At 41.5% G+C, this 20,000-nt stretch overlaps 1 protein-coding gene across 1 annotated transcript in view; it reads right to left on the reverse strand.

Moving 5' to 3' along the window:
• Positions 1–20,000, reverse strand: part of fbxl17 (F-box and leucine-rich repeat protein 17) — a 209,808-nt gene that overhangs the window by 63,003 nt on the left and 126,805 nt on the right. Inside the window, exon 9 of the mRNA XM_051422550.1 lies at positions 3,064–3,140. Coding sequence (XP_051278510.1) covers positions 3,064–3,140 — 77 coding nt within the window. The remainder of the gene's footprint in view (positions 1–3,063; positions 3,141–20,000) is intronic.

Consider the following 20,000-nt stretch of genomic DNA (forward strand, 5'->3'; position numbering starts at 1 on the left):
ACACACACACACACATAAATACACACAGATCCCATCATCAGCCAAAGGGGGGCAGAGGGGTCATTAGTGGAGGAAGAAGATCAGATATCACCAATTCATCTTGGTCAAAATGATTAGAGAGACACAGAGATCCAGAGGGATATATAGACGGGTGGTTCTGTGCATTCCTGGTTTAATGTACTATTGTGATCTTGGACTCATTAATCAAACACTAGTGGACACACGCCCACGAAACGTTTCACACACAGTTAAGGTTCAAGTTCAGAGAGGTCAAAGTGATTATTGTCACTGTAAGTCACAGAAGTAAGCAGCAAACTGCAGCTTGTGTTAGAGTCATCATTCAAGTCTACATTCTGTGGCAACACACATGACATAATCAAGCAAGTTTCTTACAGTGATAAAAAGATGAGAGGTATTCTAGAGTTCTCTACTCGAGCGAGTAGCTGGAGCTGTAAATAGCTAACAGACAAATGGACATTCATTCAGTCTCTAATTCTGAACAGGTCAATGTTAGAAAAACTGGATGCTGCAACTTATTCACTTCTTTGACAGTAGCTCATTGGCCGCATACACCAAGACCAGACTTCCATTAGAGTGCTTGTCCGCCTCAGCCAGTTAAGAACATACACGTTAGAGATTTCCTCTGGTCAAGCTGACTTCATGTTGGTTCCCCACACTCTGAATGAATGGGATGGAGATTTTGTTTGATTGAATGCACTGGATTTTGATCATACAGGAGTAGTATTAGTAGAATATTGAGTATCTGCCAATACCAAGTCCCGATCGTATACTTCACACTGCACACTTCAAGTACATTAAAGTTATTAAATCAATCTTGTGCTTGATAATAGCTTTTGCATTGCATTAAGAACCAAAATGCCTTCACTGAAGCTGTTCCTTAATGGTATTTTTTCTTCCCTGTAATCTTTTTGCCTCGTCACTGTCTGGAGGGAGTTTCTCTCTCCAGTGTTTGGTGCTTCGATGCCTCCTTTACCTGAGTTACCTTAATAAACTGTCTGTATACTGTTGAGATTTTATTTTCGTTGTCTCTAAATCTTTTGTGCAAAGTACATTAATTAATTACTCTTACTGGCTTTTTGTTTGCAGGACTTTTGTTGCACTTGCAGTGGCGAGTGTGGCTGTGTCGGATCTCTACCGCTCTCTCCTCCAAGTACAGGCAACACCCGCCCGCGGTACAACTCCACATTTGGGAGGGCTGCTCCTGCTCTCTCTCTCTCACACACACAGAGCAGTGTGGCGGAAAGAAACAGCAAGAAAGATGACGATGGCTGCACCATGCATGAAAGCTTCGTGAGTAAAAACAGCTGTATGGCAGCTGGCGTAAGACAGAAGATCGGATCGGATCAATACAGCTCAACATAGCCGATACCGATTAGTTAAAAATGCTTTGATTGGTGCTGATGCCGATCATTGACATCCCTATACATGAGTCATTTCAGGATGTTTGTGACAAATATTTGCCCAATTTTACAGATACTTCTTTTGTCATGATTATGTATGGGTCAATGTATTTGTTGGCCACTATAAATCATGTCATTCTGTTATACCTCCAAAAACTCATCTGTTCCTGAGGGTTTGGTTAACATGCATTATCTGATGTGCTCCTGACCTGCGCTTAATGCTCTTCATACGATAATGCTCCAGTTTTGGTGCACAGAGGTTTCTTTTATAGATGAGAATTGAGTTTCAGTTAGCAGACATTTACACAATTACTCAAATGAAACAAGCAAAAAGGACGAGATAATGACAGAGTGTGCATCAACTGAGAAAGAAAAACAACTGAAACTGCAACAATTCTCTATGAATATGAATGCACATGTTTAAGCAAACCATTACAAAGGTCTACAACTCATATCATACACCGGTCCCTGTATGGAAAGGGTATAATACATCATCATACAAGTCCAGTTCATATCCCAATATCACATACAACAGCTCCCAACTAGGCCTAAGCTTTCAAAGCTCTTGAGAAAACACAATGGGACTAACAAGCAGAAGGCTTGTTCGTCTCTTATCTCAGCAGTCCTTTTGTGTAATTTTCAATAGGCTAATCATTCAGACAACACCAAGTTAAAAAAATAAACAACTGAAGCAATATTATTCTTCTCACAGGAAACAGGGATAAAGCCTATCAAAAGCACAGGCTACTCACTTAACTTTACTTGTACGTCCAAAAGTACAATAAACTCACCTTAAGTAGCCAACTTAAGAAAACTCCAAGGGACACCTGTTAATTTGTTATCTTATTAGTCCCTTTGTTCAATTTTGAAAAGATTCATCTCGATAATGGTGAACTAACATAATATAAAAGCAAGAGAAAACAGGCACAAACCTGAGCTATTGAAAGTATGGGGCTTGTTCAAATCAAAAGTCAAATTAAACTTACCTTAACAATAAGACACAAGTAAACATGCTTCATCTCAGTCCATTCATCATTTTGACAATAACACAAATTGTGGGTATTTTGATTTGTAAAGATATTTGGAAATACAATGAGTGACAAAAAGGAACTTCAGATTGTGTTATATTGAGCACCTCTTGCCAACCAGAAGCAGTAGTTGGCTACAAGCTGTCATTTATGGAACTCTCAGGGTACACACGTGACACACACAAAAACACAAAATGGTACTGCAACAACTAAACAGACAAACACTGCCACACTTGGAATCGAATAATACATGCAAGCCGTGTCAGCGTTGCACTCTTGATGCTTCAGTTCTGCAGCACTCCAACCGTGCATTGTACTGTAGCTGAATATAGCCAAATATTTTGCTGCTGACTTGGATCAGTTCAGAAAATTTAAAGTTAGACCGCTAACTATAATATGAACATCCATGAACTGCACCAAGGAGATCCAGCGAACATTACTATATTCTGTGTGAAACTTTTCAATAATAATTTTACTGTTTGCAAGTCTCATAAGGGCTGGGTCGTAAAATCAAATGAGTCCTGAATCATGGTTGTGACTGTGGGTAATAATGGTTATGACAATAATGTTGAAGGTTGACTGCAACAAAGGGACAGTGATTGAAAGTATCCTACCGTGGTCTGTGATTTTACAAGACACAAGATAGAGCTCCTTCAGACTTCTCCCCTCCTTGGCGATGATTTCCACACACCTACAGAGAGACACAGGGAAAGAACAACTGTTTAAAGTGTCACCTGAGGCATCTGTGTTCTGCATATTGCATTTCAATTTAGCTTGAAGGCAATTCGGACCTGTCAAAAGAGCTGAAATGCATGCGCATATACAGCGGCTTTCTGTCTTTTCTCTTAAATTCCCTCTGTTACAAACACGCACACAGGATTATTCCGCAGTAAAGGTTAAACAGTACAGCTGCAGGGTCATAACTGTTCACATATCCTGCCTCTGCTTCTTTTAACACACACATTAATAATTAAACACCTGATCTGATTAAAGAAGCATGCACTAAAACAGCAGGAGTATATGTGTGTGTATTAGTGCATATGAGTGCGTACTTAGACACACGCACACACTCACACACACATAGTAAGCTTGCTCACTTCAAAGAGGGATATCTGCATTCAGCCCGGTGCCTGAGCCCAAAGGACTTACAGAGTGTGTGTGCGTGTGTGTTTGAGAGAGAGAGAGAGAGAGAGAGAGTATACACCAGGGAGGACTAAGGGAAAGATCAGAGTATCTGTATCAAATGATTCTCTTTAAATGCCTCTAATGAGAGGAGTGTGTGCAACAACTAGATTTTGATCAACGCATTTGACCTATTAACCTTCAGGAGAAAATGTTTTGATCTTTATGCTGGTGTTCTATCATGAATATTTATGAGACAAAAAAGACAAGCACACACACAGAGACACACACACACATTAATGTGAAAGCAGAGATGGGCAAAAAAGTTGTGATGCTGAGATGTCTTCTATTGAGCTTCATGTCGAAGTGAAAACGGGGAACAATATTGAGTTTTGGTGCTCGTACACTTTCACGCAATCTGACTGGGGTTATTCTGAAATGCATTGCTCATATTCACTCACTATCCTCTGGCTTATCTCACCACAGGCTAAATGTGATGCGCGAGGACTTGTTGAGAGAATCTGAGCTTCTTTTCTTTCATGTTTTTTTATACCACGTAGCGACTGTCTAGCAAACAAGAGCGTAAATGGGACGCAGATCAACAGAGAATTCCGTACAGCAACATTTCCTCTCGAACAAAGCATGATTTGTAAACTTAGTGTGTTTGCTCCAGAATTCATTTGAAGTGACACAATGCATGGATTTCAGTTGCCGTGTGACATATCACACTGTTGGATCAAGGTGCTGGTGAGAGAAAAGTAAAAATGTGTGTCATATTTCTAACATCCTTATTTCTGAGTGGAGCCAAAGTTGTTAAAATGTGCATTGGCCTGTCTGCTTTAGTTCACTGGGCTGCATCTTCATATTTCACATTTTCTATTAAATTGTGTTGCCCTGTGAGCCTCTCCATGTTATCAGGTTGTAGTACCATTTCCTTGTCCTCCCACCTCTCCCTGTTTATATTTCTCCCTGCCTTTTAATCCATCCCACCCTTCTTCCTTTTTCTATCTTTTTCTCTCTCTCTGTGGCCCACATGGGGAAAAAAATAATGTTGTTAAAAAAAGACCTGTTGTAAATGGTCATTCCTGACCCAACCTTGTGCTGTGGCCGGCCTTTAGATTACATTCAGTTAAGCCAGCAGGATCACAATATCATGCTGTGTGTCTTGGGGCTATGGCATTAGAGCTGCTAATGAATGAATGCACTGGGAAGAGTTGGTGAGGAAACAGAAAAAAAAGAAAGTAGCGATTCAGGGATGCAGCGACGAAGGCCAAGGCGGAGAGCATCCTCTGGGAGCTTGTTACACTGTGCCCAGGGTCAGAGCAAAAGCAATTAGATCAGACATCAATGAATGAGGGAGGGAGTGAGGAGAGGTGGAAAGCGAGTATAGCAGGAAACAGAGTGAGTAGAAATCTCTGTACAGTAGCTGGAGGTTGAACAGAGACAGAAGGGGTACATCATGGGAGACTGACAGAGCTAAGGAAAACATTGGAGAAAAAGAATAAAGAGTAAGAGGCCTTAATAAGGCCAGAGTGAAGGGAAATAAGAGGATTGAGGAGACAGCAGAGGAGACGAGGGAGGACGGAGCAGAGGTGTGGGATGTGATGGCTAAGGCCTGGTTCACGCCACATGAAAGGCCTTCAAGAAGCAACAAGCTCCCACCCACCTCCACTCAAACCCCACAAGGCTCAGCTGACATGAATTAGTGATCTGCTCGCTTTCAATAATGTACAGAGCCTGTGACAAAAGCCCCAGTCGGACGCGGTGCGCATACTGAACATTTAGCTATGCGATGCTACAGGAGACAACGCTGAGAGGTGAACATTAGGATGCAGAGTGGAAAGAGCAAGTCAACAGTGTGGCAAGGTGGTTGAGCAGGAGAAGCTGCTGGTGGTGATGAAAAAAGGAGGAATAAGCAGTGAAAATTAGGATGAAGAGAGGAATGAGGGTCTTTGTAGAAAGAGGAAGGAGTAATATGGAAAAGACTGATGAAAAGAGGCACAATGCGGCTGATGCTGGTGTGTGGGATGGAGGATTAGGAAAGGAGGATAGAAGGAGGAAGTGATGAAGTGACAAAGAGACACAGTAGAATCATGATGATGAGGATACAATATGAGATGCAGGGATTGAGGAAGGGTTGAGGAAGAAAAACAAAGGCTGGGAGACGTGTCAGAAAATCGGAGAGTAGATATTCAGGAAAAAAAGAAGTGAAGTGAAGAGAGGATAAGTGGAGGAGGAAAGGAGGCAGACGGTACAAGATGACAAAAATGAAGGGTAAGTTGAGGGGAAGGTTAATTAGGATGATTTAGAACAATAACAGAAAAATTTGCAAAAGGGAAAGAGTGCAAGAGGATGAGAGGTAAATGACGATGACAAGTGAAAAAGGCGAGAAAGTCAAGCAAGTTGTCGAGGGCAGAAGATGCTCTCACAAATATTATAGATGCATACAAAAGACCAGAGGAAGCCTTTTGTTACAGTTATAGCGAGCTAATATACAGCTCAAGGCCACTTTTTCCAATAAAATGACAATAAAACAGTTACCATGACAACTAAAGGACTGCATGTTTAAGCGATTAGTGTAACCGGCAGGCAGGAGGGAGAGAAAGGACCCAGGGAGGGAGCCTCATCAGGGGTCAGTGTGTGTTTGGCTCACTGTCATCGCGCTGTCGGCACAAACAGCTAGAGGTAAACAATAAAACTGTCACTACGCGCTCTATCTCATTCTTTCAGTCCCATACAAACAAAATCAAACTTTGTTCGGTTCTTGGCATGTCTGGGATTCAGGGGAAATTTCTCTTCCCTAAACAAAGTCATACACACATTTTCTATCTAAATTGAATTACTGAACCCACACAACTGGACCTTGAGGACTTTGCTTAACCCTAAAACATCTTTTATATTTAATTTTATTTTCTTGCCAGCCAGCTAATGCTGCCTGCCAAAGAACTTAGCCTTTGTTCAACTCCACACTGAAGGGCAAGAGGCTGAATTATAGTAAAAAAAAAAAGAAAAGAAAAGAAAAGAAAAAAGATTTGGTCTTAACTGATATAACACACAAGAGAGAGAGGGTTGTTACTCAGTAACCAAGGTAACATTCTGTAGAGTATTCATAACAAGTAACAATTTAATAATCTCTCTAAAACATCTTAAAGAGGTGCAAATGCAGCTATATATTTTCATAACATCAGGAGAAAAAATACAGTAATTTGCATTGGTGATACATAATTGTTCTTCCCTTAGAGTTTTTAAGAAGAAAATTCAATTATGATACTTTGAAACCATGGTAACTACATCGCCGCTAATTTATCTTGTGATTAATGAAAGCATTTTCCCGGGTCTTTACATGTAAATGAGGCCCAAAGGTATGACAAGCTAAGTAGTGTAGATTAAGGTGGAAATGCCACTCACTGAGGAGTCTAGACGTTTTTTTTAAACATTAATTTTTACTTTCCAGAATTAAATTTGCTTTTGGGCCATATTTGTCCAACCACTGCTCATTGGCATTGCAAAACTCCAACCAGTACATTAGCCCAGAGAACATTATTTTAGGTTTTAGGAACTACTGTGGCCTGACTACTACTCATTTCTATAAAGCAAATAAAATGGGCATAGTTCATCTTATTAAAATGTTATGTATATGCACTAAAGAGCATTATTGTAAAGAGCATTTTTTAATAACTCTGAGAAGCTCTTGAATAATAAAAGGAAAATGATACAACAGCATCACCAGTGGGAATAATTCATATTTATACTATACTGAAGGTTAGGAACATGGACTTTCAAGTGAAGGCCAACGTAGTGATGTTCACCTTTGTCCTTACAGCACAGAGCTTTAGTGAGTCATCAACACCTCAGAAGACCAGCAAAGCCTTTTTTTAAACATTACTCTGTCCATCTGCTGTAATAAGGGCAATTTTACAGCCTTGACCAGTGTTTGAAGCATGAAAGAAAAAAAAAAAGAGGAGTAGCACTTATAAAATCATCGAGCAAACAGCAGATTACCTCTTCTATCTGAGCTCTCTGCCGTGCTTAAACGCTGCCTTATACGACAACTGGCCTTTGACTACATTTTATTTGTGTGCGTGCGTTTTGTTGTACAACCAGAGGTTAAACTTTGACAAAGCCTAGCGATCAGCCCTTAATCCCAGCTCACTGTTTGATCAATCTTAATCTCTTCTACAAGCTTGTTACCGTGGTCATACTTTAAATTAGAAACCTTTAATGGTTATTTAAGATTTATATTGTGCGATGCAGGCTCATTTTTGTTATTTTTAATTTCTATTTATTTAGTATTTTTTGATTGGCATCCTGTTAATAACATAGTCTAATTAAACAAAACTCTAGAGCGTGTTTTCAGTATCCAATCTGCTGTTAGCATTACATCCATCTACAGAAATCACTCAAAATATACTGTGCATTGATTCTTGTGCAATTTGTTTTTTACTTCAACATTGGAACATAGATGTGCACATACAAATCCAACCACTTTATTGAACAATGTCCATACACAGCAAACAGTCTACAGCAAGGTTCAACAAGGACATGTGGGACAAGAAAGGAGGGACAAAGGGAGTGAGGGACAACCAAGTGTTTGTGTGTGTGTCACTATGCAGGGTGTGTAGTTTATGCTTGTGTGAATGCATGCATGTGTCCCTCAGAGGTGAAGCTAATCTTCTTTTATGCAGCACAGCCAGAGGTATCCAAACAGACAGGCAGCAAGAGGAAGAATAGTAACAATACTTGAGAGAAACTGAGGTCCATATTTATCACAAAGACTGCAGACAGTCTTCTAGCCAAACAACATGTGTAGCGCTTCTCTTTAGCTAGCCGATCACAATGGAACAGGAACAAAGACGCTGCTGGGAGAATGGCTGTAGGTAGGTACACTAGCATGGTGCTCATCCCGCTCCTCACACGGCCCACAATTACACGGCTGTCTTGCCACACAAAAGGAGCAGGGAAATAGAAATGGATGATTTTCGAGAGAAGAGGGCGAAAAAGAAAGAAAGTAAGCATGAAATGTTAGAAGAAAAGCGGTTGAAGGTCTAGGGAGAGGTTGAAAACATAAAAGGAGGAGGAGGAGGCAGCAGTGGTGACAGACGAGACTTCAGACTTCCATGGCTGTCTTTAGACTTAATGAAATGGAAGGGCGGAGCAGCAAAGAGGAGGAGAGAAAGGCGAGACGGGGGTTTATACTTCTGAGGAGAACGCTCTTGCAAAATGATTCTTGCTGTAAATTTTCTTTATATCGCTCATAAATCCATACTCAAGTGTAAGGAAGCAGGGTTCTGCTTCCTCAGACAATGCGCAACACTGAGTTTCTGGAATCCTGTGGACAAAAAACTTTAAGGCTTTTTTCATTGGGCTAATATAAACGCATATAAAAATATCCAATACCTAAAAAGAGCCCTTCAGTAAGCAAATACTTCATACAGACGAAAAGCAACAATCTTAAAATGGAGCAATACAGGTTTTATTGAATGAGAGGAAGCATCATTCATCACTTCATTGCTTTTGAAATTGCTGACCTTCTGATAATATGTGTAGATTTGGACTGTTGTTCTGTTGCTTATTTGGGATGTAATTAAAATTGTGTTCTCAACAAAATACCAGTGAAGCGAACGTTCAGTATCAGATTTTATTTTCTTGTCTCAAAGAATGTGAGTGAAAGTTGAGCCAGACAGTAATCATTCAAGTCCTTTTTGGTTTTGTCAAACTTTGCATTTTGTTATTACTTCCAACGGATATCATATAAATAAACATTAGAAGAATAAAGGTTTGTTGCTTAGAATACACTTCAACAAGTATATTTATTTTACGATGGATTTGACTGTAATACATTTGAAAAAATAATGAGTTTTGTAAATGGATACAACCTAAAATAAACCTCTGAGAATATTCACACACTAAACAAAACTCCAATTTATTACTGTAGCCTCTGAAGTGTAGCCGTGACATAGAGTTTATACATATCCCATATGTGTTTATTGTTGTGATAAAATTACCAAATTATAAATCCAGAAGCCAAGGCTGTAAGATACACTTTTTATCCTTATCTGTTTGAGTATTTTTGTGTGTTTGGTTTGTGTGTGTGTGTGTGTGTGTGTGTGTGTGTGTGTGTGTGTGTGTGTGTGTGTGTGTGTGTGTGTGTGTGTGTGTGTGTGTGTGTGTGTTAGGTTCCAGCCATCTGAATCAGGGTCTGCTTCAGCAATTAGGGCCTGGATGATTTCCCAGGCTAGCCTGCCGTACCCACCGCTCAAATGAGAATCACATTCCTATTGTGTTCCACCGCCGTTAATCATGTTTTCAAACGACTCTGCAAAACGGCAGGGCATTCCAGCAGCTTGTCATCAGTCTGCTCAAAAATGTGCCGATGGGGTCATAACTGGAGCCATAAATGCCCATCATGCTCAGCTTTCCTGTCCAACCTGTGCTTTTCTTTTTGTTTGTCTGGGAAAGGAGAGGGGAGCACCGAATGAGAATGCTTTTCAGGCCAACGTGGCTAAAGGAAAGCAGAAACACTAAGGCCCTTATATGTGCCACTGTGTCCTCTCATCCTCAGTGAAGGTTGTGTTCTTTGGACGCTTGAAACATTTTCTTCAGCGGTACTGAAAGTATACAGTAATTGCAGTTTAACACTTAAACACTTCTGCTACTGACAAAATGGCAAATGTTTTAATACAGACACAGCAGGAGTTCTTCTCTGAGCAAATGCCATGTTCCAGAGGTACACATTAAATAATATTGAGTTCAAAAGTGCATCAGACGTGTAAACTCATGGCTGTTGTTACATTCAATATCAGCCAATAAATTCACCTTCTCCAAAAATAAGTGAGTGTCCCTCACAAAACAGTTGATTGGTCCATCAGAAACCAGAGGGAAAAAACGACTAAGCACTTTGTGAGGTTAAGTGGCAGTTATTCACTTTAAGCTCATCCAAATGGACAGTCTGTTGCTCTGCCAACTCTGACGGGCCTGCCTGATGCACATGCACAAACAGCATTTTAAAGTAGTTTCTCGGTTGCCAGCGGAAACCAAACTGGCCTGACATCGCCTGCACAACATGGATTTCAGTTCGCTCTTCACTCTGCGGTTCCTTCCTCTAGTGCACCTCAGCAGTTTACCCCGAGGACATGCAAGGGAGATACTCACCTGTAAATGAACAACTGGGTTCTGTAAAGTACTGCCATGCCCCTATCTACCTCCACGGTCAGCCCACTGCAGCCATAACACAATAAATAACTCAGGAGAAGATGAGCACTGCCCCGTGGCAGATGGCGATAACACTTACAGCCTCAGGTCTGAGTTGACACAGTGGTGTTTGTGCCTCTCTCTGTGTGTGTGTGTGTGTGTGTGTGTGTGTGTGTGTGTGTGTGTGTGTGTGTGTGTGTGTGTGTGTGTGTGTGTGTGTGTGTGTGTGTGTGTGTGTGTGCGTGCGCAAAAGAGAAAGTTAGTGGAGCTCTGTCCATGTGAGACAAACAGGTTAGAGATGGTTGCCCATGATAGATGTCACTGTGGGGAATAAAAGCAGTAGATGCATTTGCCTTCTTAGTGTCTCTTATTTCTAAAACATGCAGTCAGGTAGAGCAGGAGAAGAAATGCATAAAACCTCCTAGCACGCATTAATTAGGCTTGTGTATTCTGACTTTTAAGAAAGCACTTCATTTACAGTACACATATTTAGTTTGTACCCTAAAAACAGACAAAATGAAACTCTATTTTGGTTTCAGTTCAAAATATGAATAAAATGATGAAGTCAGTTTAGTCATTAAATTAATATTTATGTCAAACAATTTAAAAAATCTCCCAGTGCAGTACAAACAGTCCAATTAACATCAAGTTTAACAGGAATCTTCCTTTTTTTAGATTAAAAAACATTAACCATACGGCCACAATGCAGTATGTTCTTAAATGTCAAATGCTTTACAACTGAGGAAATAATTTCTAAAAGTTATTGAAAGAAATTCCTTAATTTTTTAAGAAATCCATTATAAAGAGAAATTGATTGATTAAAAAAGATTATTTTTTTTGCTTTTCATTTTTCAGGACTAAAATAGGCCCATAGTTGTCTGGAATCCAATCCGAAAATGTACTACAGCATTCAACTATGATTAAATTAGATTTCTCCAGAGCAGATAATACAACCAATAACTACCAGCTAATAACAGAATCTTGTTTCAGGCACTAAAGAAAACAGCCAGTCTGACTATGATAAATTGAGGTGAGCAGCCCCCTCAGGGCTGCATATCGTAACTCTTCTGCTCCGTGTCCACATGCAGAAAGAGGTGAACTATCTCGATGTTTACCAATAGGCCTGACACAGTGGCACATGGTAACACACAGTGTACACCCTCCGCCCACTCAGCCATGGCTAATTGCTCTGCACTTTGATTACCGCCATCTATTTTAATGAGAGCTTACCAAACGCATTCTCTCCTGCCCCCGTTCTCTGTCAAACACACATGCAAACACGGAAAGCACATGCAGGAGTGTGTGCGCATGCCACTTGGACACACATAAACGCAGGGAAAAGAGAACAATACTGTGAACTGTGTTTGTCCCAGTGGCAGGAAATTGGAGGGTGTTCATTAGGCTAATGGATATGAAGAGGAAGGGAGAAGGGGGATGAAGATAGAACGGGGTAGAGGACAGGGGGAAGTGAGGATGGCAGGGTGGGAGGCCACTGAATTATACCACAACAAATTCTGTACAATGGCCCAACAAGTCATATTGCAGCATGTAATTTCCTTGCTACTATGATAGAGAGAGGAATTCTTCAATTACACAGACTGGGTTTAATTACACTGAATTTGTCTCATATGTTGGCTCCTGTTGAGAACGAATGAGCTGTTGCATTTTTGGTGCAACTGCTTTCTGCTTCCTGCAGCTCGGCTGGATGGACTCAGCTTCGTTAGAATCGCTGGTTTACCAGCACACACACACTGGGATGACAAAACCCAATCAATGGACTCACACTGTTCTAAAGACTCGGGGAGAGCAGAGACAGTAGATACCGAACTGGACAGGGTTGCTGATCGATGGAGAAAATGTGCGCTTTCCAGTGTGGCTTCAGTCATCCTTTCTTTTTCTTTGCACACACTGTAGCTTCTGTCACTGAGGCTGTACAGTGTCTTCTTTCTCAAAAGTTACACCACTTGAGAAGATACTACTACAAATACTACAACGTGAGTAGACTATGCTACAACAGGCCTTGACTAAAAGCGTGCTTCACAAAAAAACACACGCAACAGAGAGTGAGGGAGACAAAAACAGAAGAAAAAAAACAGAAAAAAGGAGGAATAGTATGAAAGGAAAGAGTGCATTGATGGGATGGAGCGCGACAACCGCAGTACAACCACAGCTATGCCAGATCACATCGTCACACTCTGTCTCATCACTTTATGAGACGTTAGGTCGTCCATGAAACTAGTTCAACATGTCTAGTGTAACAATCATCAATACCACAATACCACACATGCATACACATACAGTGCATACAATTGCTAAGTTGGAAAATATTGTTCCAGGAAAACAGTCCTCCAAATAATGCCAGGGTGAGGTCACAGCACTGTGCAGTAAGTCAAGTAGAAAAGATAAAATATATGTGCAACTTTAGGGCAAATTATGTGTGCGTCCAAGGTTTCAAAATGTAATTTCAAACGTAATAAAAACTCCTGACCTCTGACTGGATGTCTAGAGATCCTTCATTGACCTGACCATGACCCCTGTCTGCCACTGTCTCCATAGCAACATGAGCAAAGGCAGCACTTGAACATTTTAACACAGCAAACCGAAAATAGTGGCTCTGTCTACGAAAGACTCGCATTAACACTAACTTGCAAACAGTTTCCAACAATGAGGCTCAATGCAAGCAGTCCTAGCGTTCCTCTCACCTCATTTCTATATCTAACACCTCCTCCCACTGGATGTTATCACTGAATTGTCCTGTTTGATTTACAGCGCATAATGCCTTCCTATTCCCTTGGTGGCGTTATCATATTAAAGTTTCACACGTTACCAATTAAACACACAAGGCGCAGTACAAATAAAAAAACAAAAAATCTGTAGTATAGGGAGAGGGCTTTAGCATATACTGTAAAAACTAGCTGCTAATCCAATTGTTCCCTCCATGGGGACAAGAGAGAGCAAGATCCTAATGAGAAACTGGTGGCTAAATAACCATGATGGTAATAACAGTGGGAGCGTCTCTCAGAGCAGGCGTTTGACTCTTGTGACACACAGCCATTAGGTATTCATGAAAACAGATGTTGCTTGGCTTGCGAGCTCATTGGCCCAAACGCCCCTCGAAAAAGCCAGAATCCTAAATGAATTTCCCAACGGAACGCACTGTTTGATCCCACGCCAAGAAAAAGTGAGGAGATTTTTTTATGCTATAGAAGAGGGGGAGAGATCGGAGGAGAAGGAGAGGGACGGGGGGTGGCAGAAGACAAGACTGGGAAAGAAAGAAGTGTGGTTTATTCCCCCTTGAAGTTGCTGTCTTCTCTCACAACGCCTTTTCAACACCAAACCTCATCTCTTTCTCCTCATGTCCAAAGATGCCATCTTTAGCATGGGCTGAAGAAACAAAATCCTATTAGCTTGATAGCAAAGTGAATTTGTTGAAGCAGTCTCAACCAGGCGACACTCCAGTGGCTTATCACTGGCTAAGCAGACACAGCTTAGGCAAGAGGAGGACAGAGGAGAATGGCTGAGGAGACAGGGAGGGGGGAGTCTAGGTGCTTTTATATGCAGTACTGTATAAGTAGTACTATATACAGTACAGTAAGCAAGGCTCATTATGATCTTTTTATACCCCCCAAAAATCTGGAAATTTAGCAGTTAACTGTGATCTTTGTGGGAAAAAAAGACAATATTTAATTTATTCACAAAAACTCATTCCACACTTTTTAATTCTGTGTATTATTCATGTGTATTGTCCACCCCCCCCCCTTTAGATTCCAGAGCAAAATCAGCTGCAAATTTGTACTTTCTCCCCACTTTTATTTACCAGTTTTGCAGTGGCCAGCCTCCACTTACACAGTACTATATCATATATTAAAACTTTTGAGAGTGGGAACATAGAATCTGGGTAAAAATAGCTGCTTCTATTAAAAACTAAAATTAAAAAATTAAAAATAAGAACCCTTTTCTGTAGAAGTTTTGTGTATTTATATATTTTTACATAGAGTTTTATATCGTCAGTATTGCTGTTATACTGTATGCATTGTTTTTGTGTGTTTTAATTAGCTTAAATAACAACCTTAATTAAAAGTATATAAATACTCACTTTTCCCTGTTACTTTAAAGAATACCAAACACTACGGTAGAGGTTAATTATTCTGTCTTTTGTCTCTTGGTTTGTCTGTGTCTATCTTTTTCCTTTTAAAGGAGTGGATGTCAGTGAGTTGTACATTCACCTGAAAACACGAGGAGGAGGAGGAGGAGGAGGAGGAGGAGGAGGAGGATGTAGTCCAAGAGGATAGAGAACCAGATGTATAGCCTTTGTTCTCTTCCCTTTCCATAACTATTGATATTACAGTCATCATCCTTACAAAGATCTTCTATTTAGTGTGCTGGCAAATTGACCATGGCTGGTGGTTTGGAGAGACAGAGGGAGGAAGACAGAGCAGAAGAAGAGCAGGCTTTAATAGACAGTGTTGTTGATGGATGTGATTATAGCCTCTTCATGCTGCCCATCTATTCTCTATAGATTCCAGATGATAACAGTCCTTGGACCCCCTCTTTCTTCCTCTCCCTTCCTCCCTTTCAATGTTTTTCTCTTATCCTGTGCTTTTCACCCCATTTATTTTGAACGCTCTGTCTTCTTCTCCTGTCGTTCAGCCTTTCTGTTTCTGTTTATCCCCTGCTTTTCTTTGAGGCCTGGTTCTTTCTCTGTTCTTCACTCTCTCTCTCTCTCTGCTCACTAAACCCTGTGCACTTTCTTTAATTCCCTGCTCCCCATAACACCATCTTCTTCTCACAATCACTTCCCCTCTACCCTCCTCATGTGCTTCACAGGGAGCCAACAAACCACATCACATATCTAAGACCCCCCTTTCTCCTCCTACACAACCCCTCTTCTGTCCAGACTATCTTTTTCTCTTTACCACTGACTTTCATCCTTTCATGGCCATCATCCCAGTGCGCCTCCTTACAGTTTACGACAGTGTTCACATTTCCAAAGAAAAAATACCCCCCAATGGGTGGTACGTGTTTGCCTCGAAACACATTAGCAGTGTCGAGGAAAAACTCTATGACAAATGACAGGACACTAACAGTGGGGGTGCTGCTGGTCATTCAGCCAGCCAGCAGAAGCACTGGAGTGCGCTCCACCACAACACTGAGGCTCAAAGTGAAACCAATCCTCCAACTCCATACAATATCTGCCTTAATCTTACTCAAGCTCCGCTCATTACACACTCAGCATGGGCCGGAGACAGGCAACACGGGGAGCTATGTGGCTGGGATTTGTACGCCAACTGTGTGTGAGTTCGCGCGTGTGTGTGTAGACGCAATGATGTGGTATCGCTATCACTGCTAAGACGAAGCCACAGTAAAAGGGTGTGTAATATGCCATGACACTGTACGCAGATCAAGTAGATTTATAGTCCCCATCGCCCCCCTCCCTTAAGAGACAAAACCATAGAGAATGTTAATTTCCACCGCCATAAACAACCATAATAAGCATCACACTGACATGCGAGCATGTTTGCATGCTTGCGGAACAATCAGCATACTGTGATACATAGAGTCACAGTACATAACATGCACATGGCTGTGTAGATGTGTAAGTATGTACTTGTGTGTTTCACCATATGCGTTTACGGGTATAAGCGGTTGTGCATGTCTCCTTTTTACCTCATTACCACAGTAAAAAAAAAAAAAACCTGACCATGCTTTGTTCATCGCCTCCGTCATGCGATGTGAGGTCATCCAGAGTAAATCCAGACAATCCTAATTGTGCAGGGTGATAATGCACCCACATAAAAGCTAACATTTTTCAAACCGCAATAATACTCTCTATAATCCAACAACTTTTCAGCACCTTCCAGTATCCAGCTCACATTCAAGGACGGGCAGAGAAAGGGCTGTGCCAAAAGCTGGAGGGCTGATCTGAAAAGCAGAAGCAAAAATCGGAATAAAAAAGAATTTTTGAGCACAAAAACACACACTAATGCGCAATCAAAAATCACTTCCTTGCATACATTATTTTCTCACATGCTTACCCAACCACACACACACACACACACACACACACACACACACACACACACACACACACACACACACACACACACACACACACACACACACACACACACACACACACACACACACACACACACACACACACCTCTACCCAAAGCAGCAGACTGGAGGGTTGGAGTGGTATGGCTCCCAGTCTGCCAGTTCAGTTTTATGTCTCGGCTTTCATACAAATCCACACAGCATGGGAGCTCACTCCACCACCTGAGGTGTGTGTGTTTATGCGTGTGTCTGTATGTGCGGCTATGAATGTCCAATCCACCACCTGTTTGTTAGCATAGAAAGCCAAACTCCATCCACTTCCAGAAGGTGCACTTGGATAATGTGCGTGTGTGCACGAGTATGTTCGTGTGGGTGTTTACATGCACATGTCCTGCATGTGAGTGTGTGTGATCCATTCGTTTTTCCACATGAGGCTGTTCCTCATTAATCAATTTATGGTGGGACAGCTATATGAGCTGAGGTTCTCTTGCACTCCTTCACAATAAAACCTCACTGGGCTTCTTTCCTCCTCCAGCTCACATAACCCACCTTCTGGCCAGATCAGGTCATACACAGTAACAAGAAAACCACAATGAGGATCACTAGCCTGGGCCAAACACACACTATGATTATTCAATCTTTCAGCAGAACTTCTGTGGGTACATATACTGTATACACTTTCAAGGTATTGTTTTTACTGAAATGTTTCAGCATTTACTATTTCCAATCACTATTTCCTTGCCAAATTTTCCTATACAGCTAAGTTTGTGTAAGTGACCTACTGTCGGCACTGAAATACGTAATCATATTTTGCCAAATTATACAATTTATGGTAAAATTCAGGATTATTAGGTTCAACTAACACTATTGAATCTTGGCAGAACTGAGGTACAGTGACTATGAAATGTATTCAAGAAGGAAAATTTATTAAAAAAATTATGCAGTTGGACACCTATGACAGCCATGGGCCAATCTGTTCGACAATGATGTCCTATAACCTAAACTTTTCTCATTTCTCATGAACCCCACAGAGAGTACATGAGTAATGCAGCAGAACAATCTTTTATCTCATCTGACATCCTGACAACAAGGAAATAAACATGAGCCGACAGCCAATCAGATCGCCCATCTGCTGGTCTGCCTCACAGTGGTTGGATCGCCCGACAAGTGGTGAAGGAATAATTCTATGTGAGGGACACACCCCAGAGATTGTAGGTAGGGGAGTATGGGGGTTGAGGTAAAGAGAGAAAAGAAGCACGAGAGATGGGATACGAGGAGAGTGGAGTGGGCAGCCACATGGCAACTCCAGGCGATTTGATTGGTGGAGGCAGCCAGGCAGCCAGGCAGGAAGACCAGGAAATGTAATTCAGGGAGGCTGTCTGAATATGACATCTCTGGGAGCTATTCAATCTGCAGCCAAACCCTCAAGTGGCGCCTCGCCTGGCATGGTGGCAGCAAGGTTACAACTGTGAGCTCACTGCCTGTCAACCCCACTACACCCTCTGTGGAGAAAAAGATATGATGGAAAGAAGAGAAGAGAGGAGAGGAGAGGGGAGGGGAGGGGAGGGGAGGGGAGGAGAAGAGAGGAGAGGAGAGGAGAGGAGAGGAGAGGAGAGGAGAGGACAGGAGAGGGGAGGGGAGGAGAAGAGAGGAGAGGAGAGGAAGGGCAGCAGAAATGCTAGAATGAAGATAAATATATTTATATACTGACAATGTAACTAAAAAAAGTGCAGCCAAGAATAAACAAGATTTAAATAGAGTGGGTGAACGTCTGAAAGGAAAGGCGGAGGGAATGCCAAGAGACGGAGGCACAATGGGACTCGGGAGAATGAATGGGAGAAAGACTGAGGAAGGAAAGGCGGAGCGAGTGAGAAAGTGATCCAGGCGCCGGCTGTGATTCTTCTCTGTCAAGCGTGGCTCATAGAGAGTAGTGATAATTGACAACAGTGGCTGACGTTCTTCACCGGACCACTCTACTCATTACAAAACCAAAACAATCTACCACCCCCACCTTACTATGCCTTAAGCAGTACATCAAGCAACGGCGCTAAATAGCTGTGTGTGAAGTCTTATACAAGGTGGAATCCAGCAAATCACATTCAATACAGATTGTGAGTGAAATGTGCTTTAAACAAAATACACAAATAAGCAAACAAATGAATATAGAAATTCATTAACAAACTTCTGACTGTGTGCAATTATTACGTTATTATTGTGTGTATTAGTCTTTGTCCTGAGTGCATTATAATAAATGTGTGCAGTATACTCAGTGGCCATTTTATTAGGTACATATGCAGTCTAATGCAGTCCAATACAACTGTGCTGCCATAAAGTCTACTCCTAGGATGTCTACTGTTGTATTGGATCGCATTAGATTGTGCATGTGTACCTAATAAAGTAGCCACTGAGTATAATCACAATGACGTCATATAATTATATATTATATTCTATATTAATTGGGATATAGAGTATAGCGATGTGTTTGTATGACTGACAGGTGTGTCTTGTGATGACATCCCATTCCACAAATTTGGGGTTCCTTGCTACAAGCAAAGACAGTGACAGCAATTAACCAATCTTAAGGCTTCCAAATATCTGTTATATGTACATTTGGTTGACCTCACAAACTCACGCACTGTTTTTAGTTCATCGTGGTACTGCAACACCTTTTTTCACGCCATTTTATGCAACACTTGTACGTGTGCACACATACACCATCACACCCATCTTCCCAACATGAGATGATGTTCTCTCGTGTTTCAACAGAACACACCTGGACCATAGAGGAATGACATCATGGGAGGAAATGCGTGAGCGTCTGTGGGAGCTAATAGTTCAGATGCTGCCATTCAGCCCCACTCCCTGTCATTCACATCTTATTTGGCTTCCCTGTGGTCCTTCCTGCTGGTTTTCTGGGTTTAACGGCAGTTTCCTTAAGAATCTTATCAGTCAAGTTATGACTTCACTGTCTAGTCCTCGCCAGCCAGCATTCAACCTCTGAGATAGGCGATGACAGCTCACTGTTGGATACAGCTTCAAAAATCTTTTATCAAGCCCATTCATTCATACTTGCATACAGATCGAGAAATTCAGAGATGCACAAAGACACACAAACAGAATCACTCACCCCGCCTCCCTCCCTACCTCCCTCCCTCCCTCCCTCCCTCCTACACAGGCGCAC

The sequence above is a fragment of the Dicentrarchus labrax genome, unplaced genomic scaffold (genome assembly GCF_905237075.1).
Source record: "Dicentrarchus labrax unplaced genomic scaffold, dlabrax2021, whole genome shotgun sequence".
In the NCBI taxonomy this organism is placed as follows: Eukaryota; Metazoa; Chordata; class Actinopteri; family Moronidae; genus Dicentrarchus; species Dicentrarchus labrax.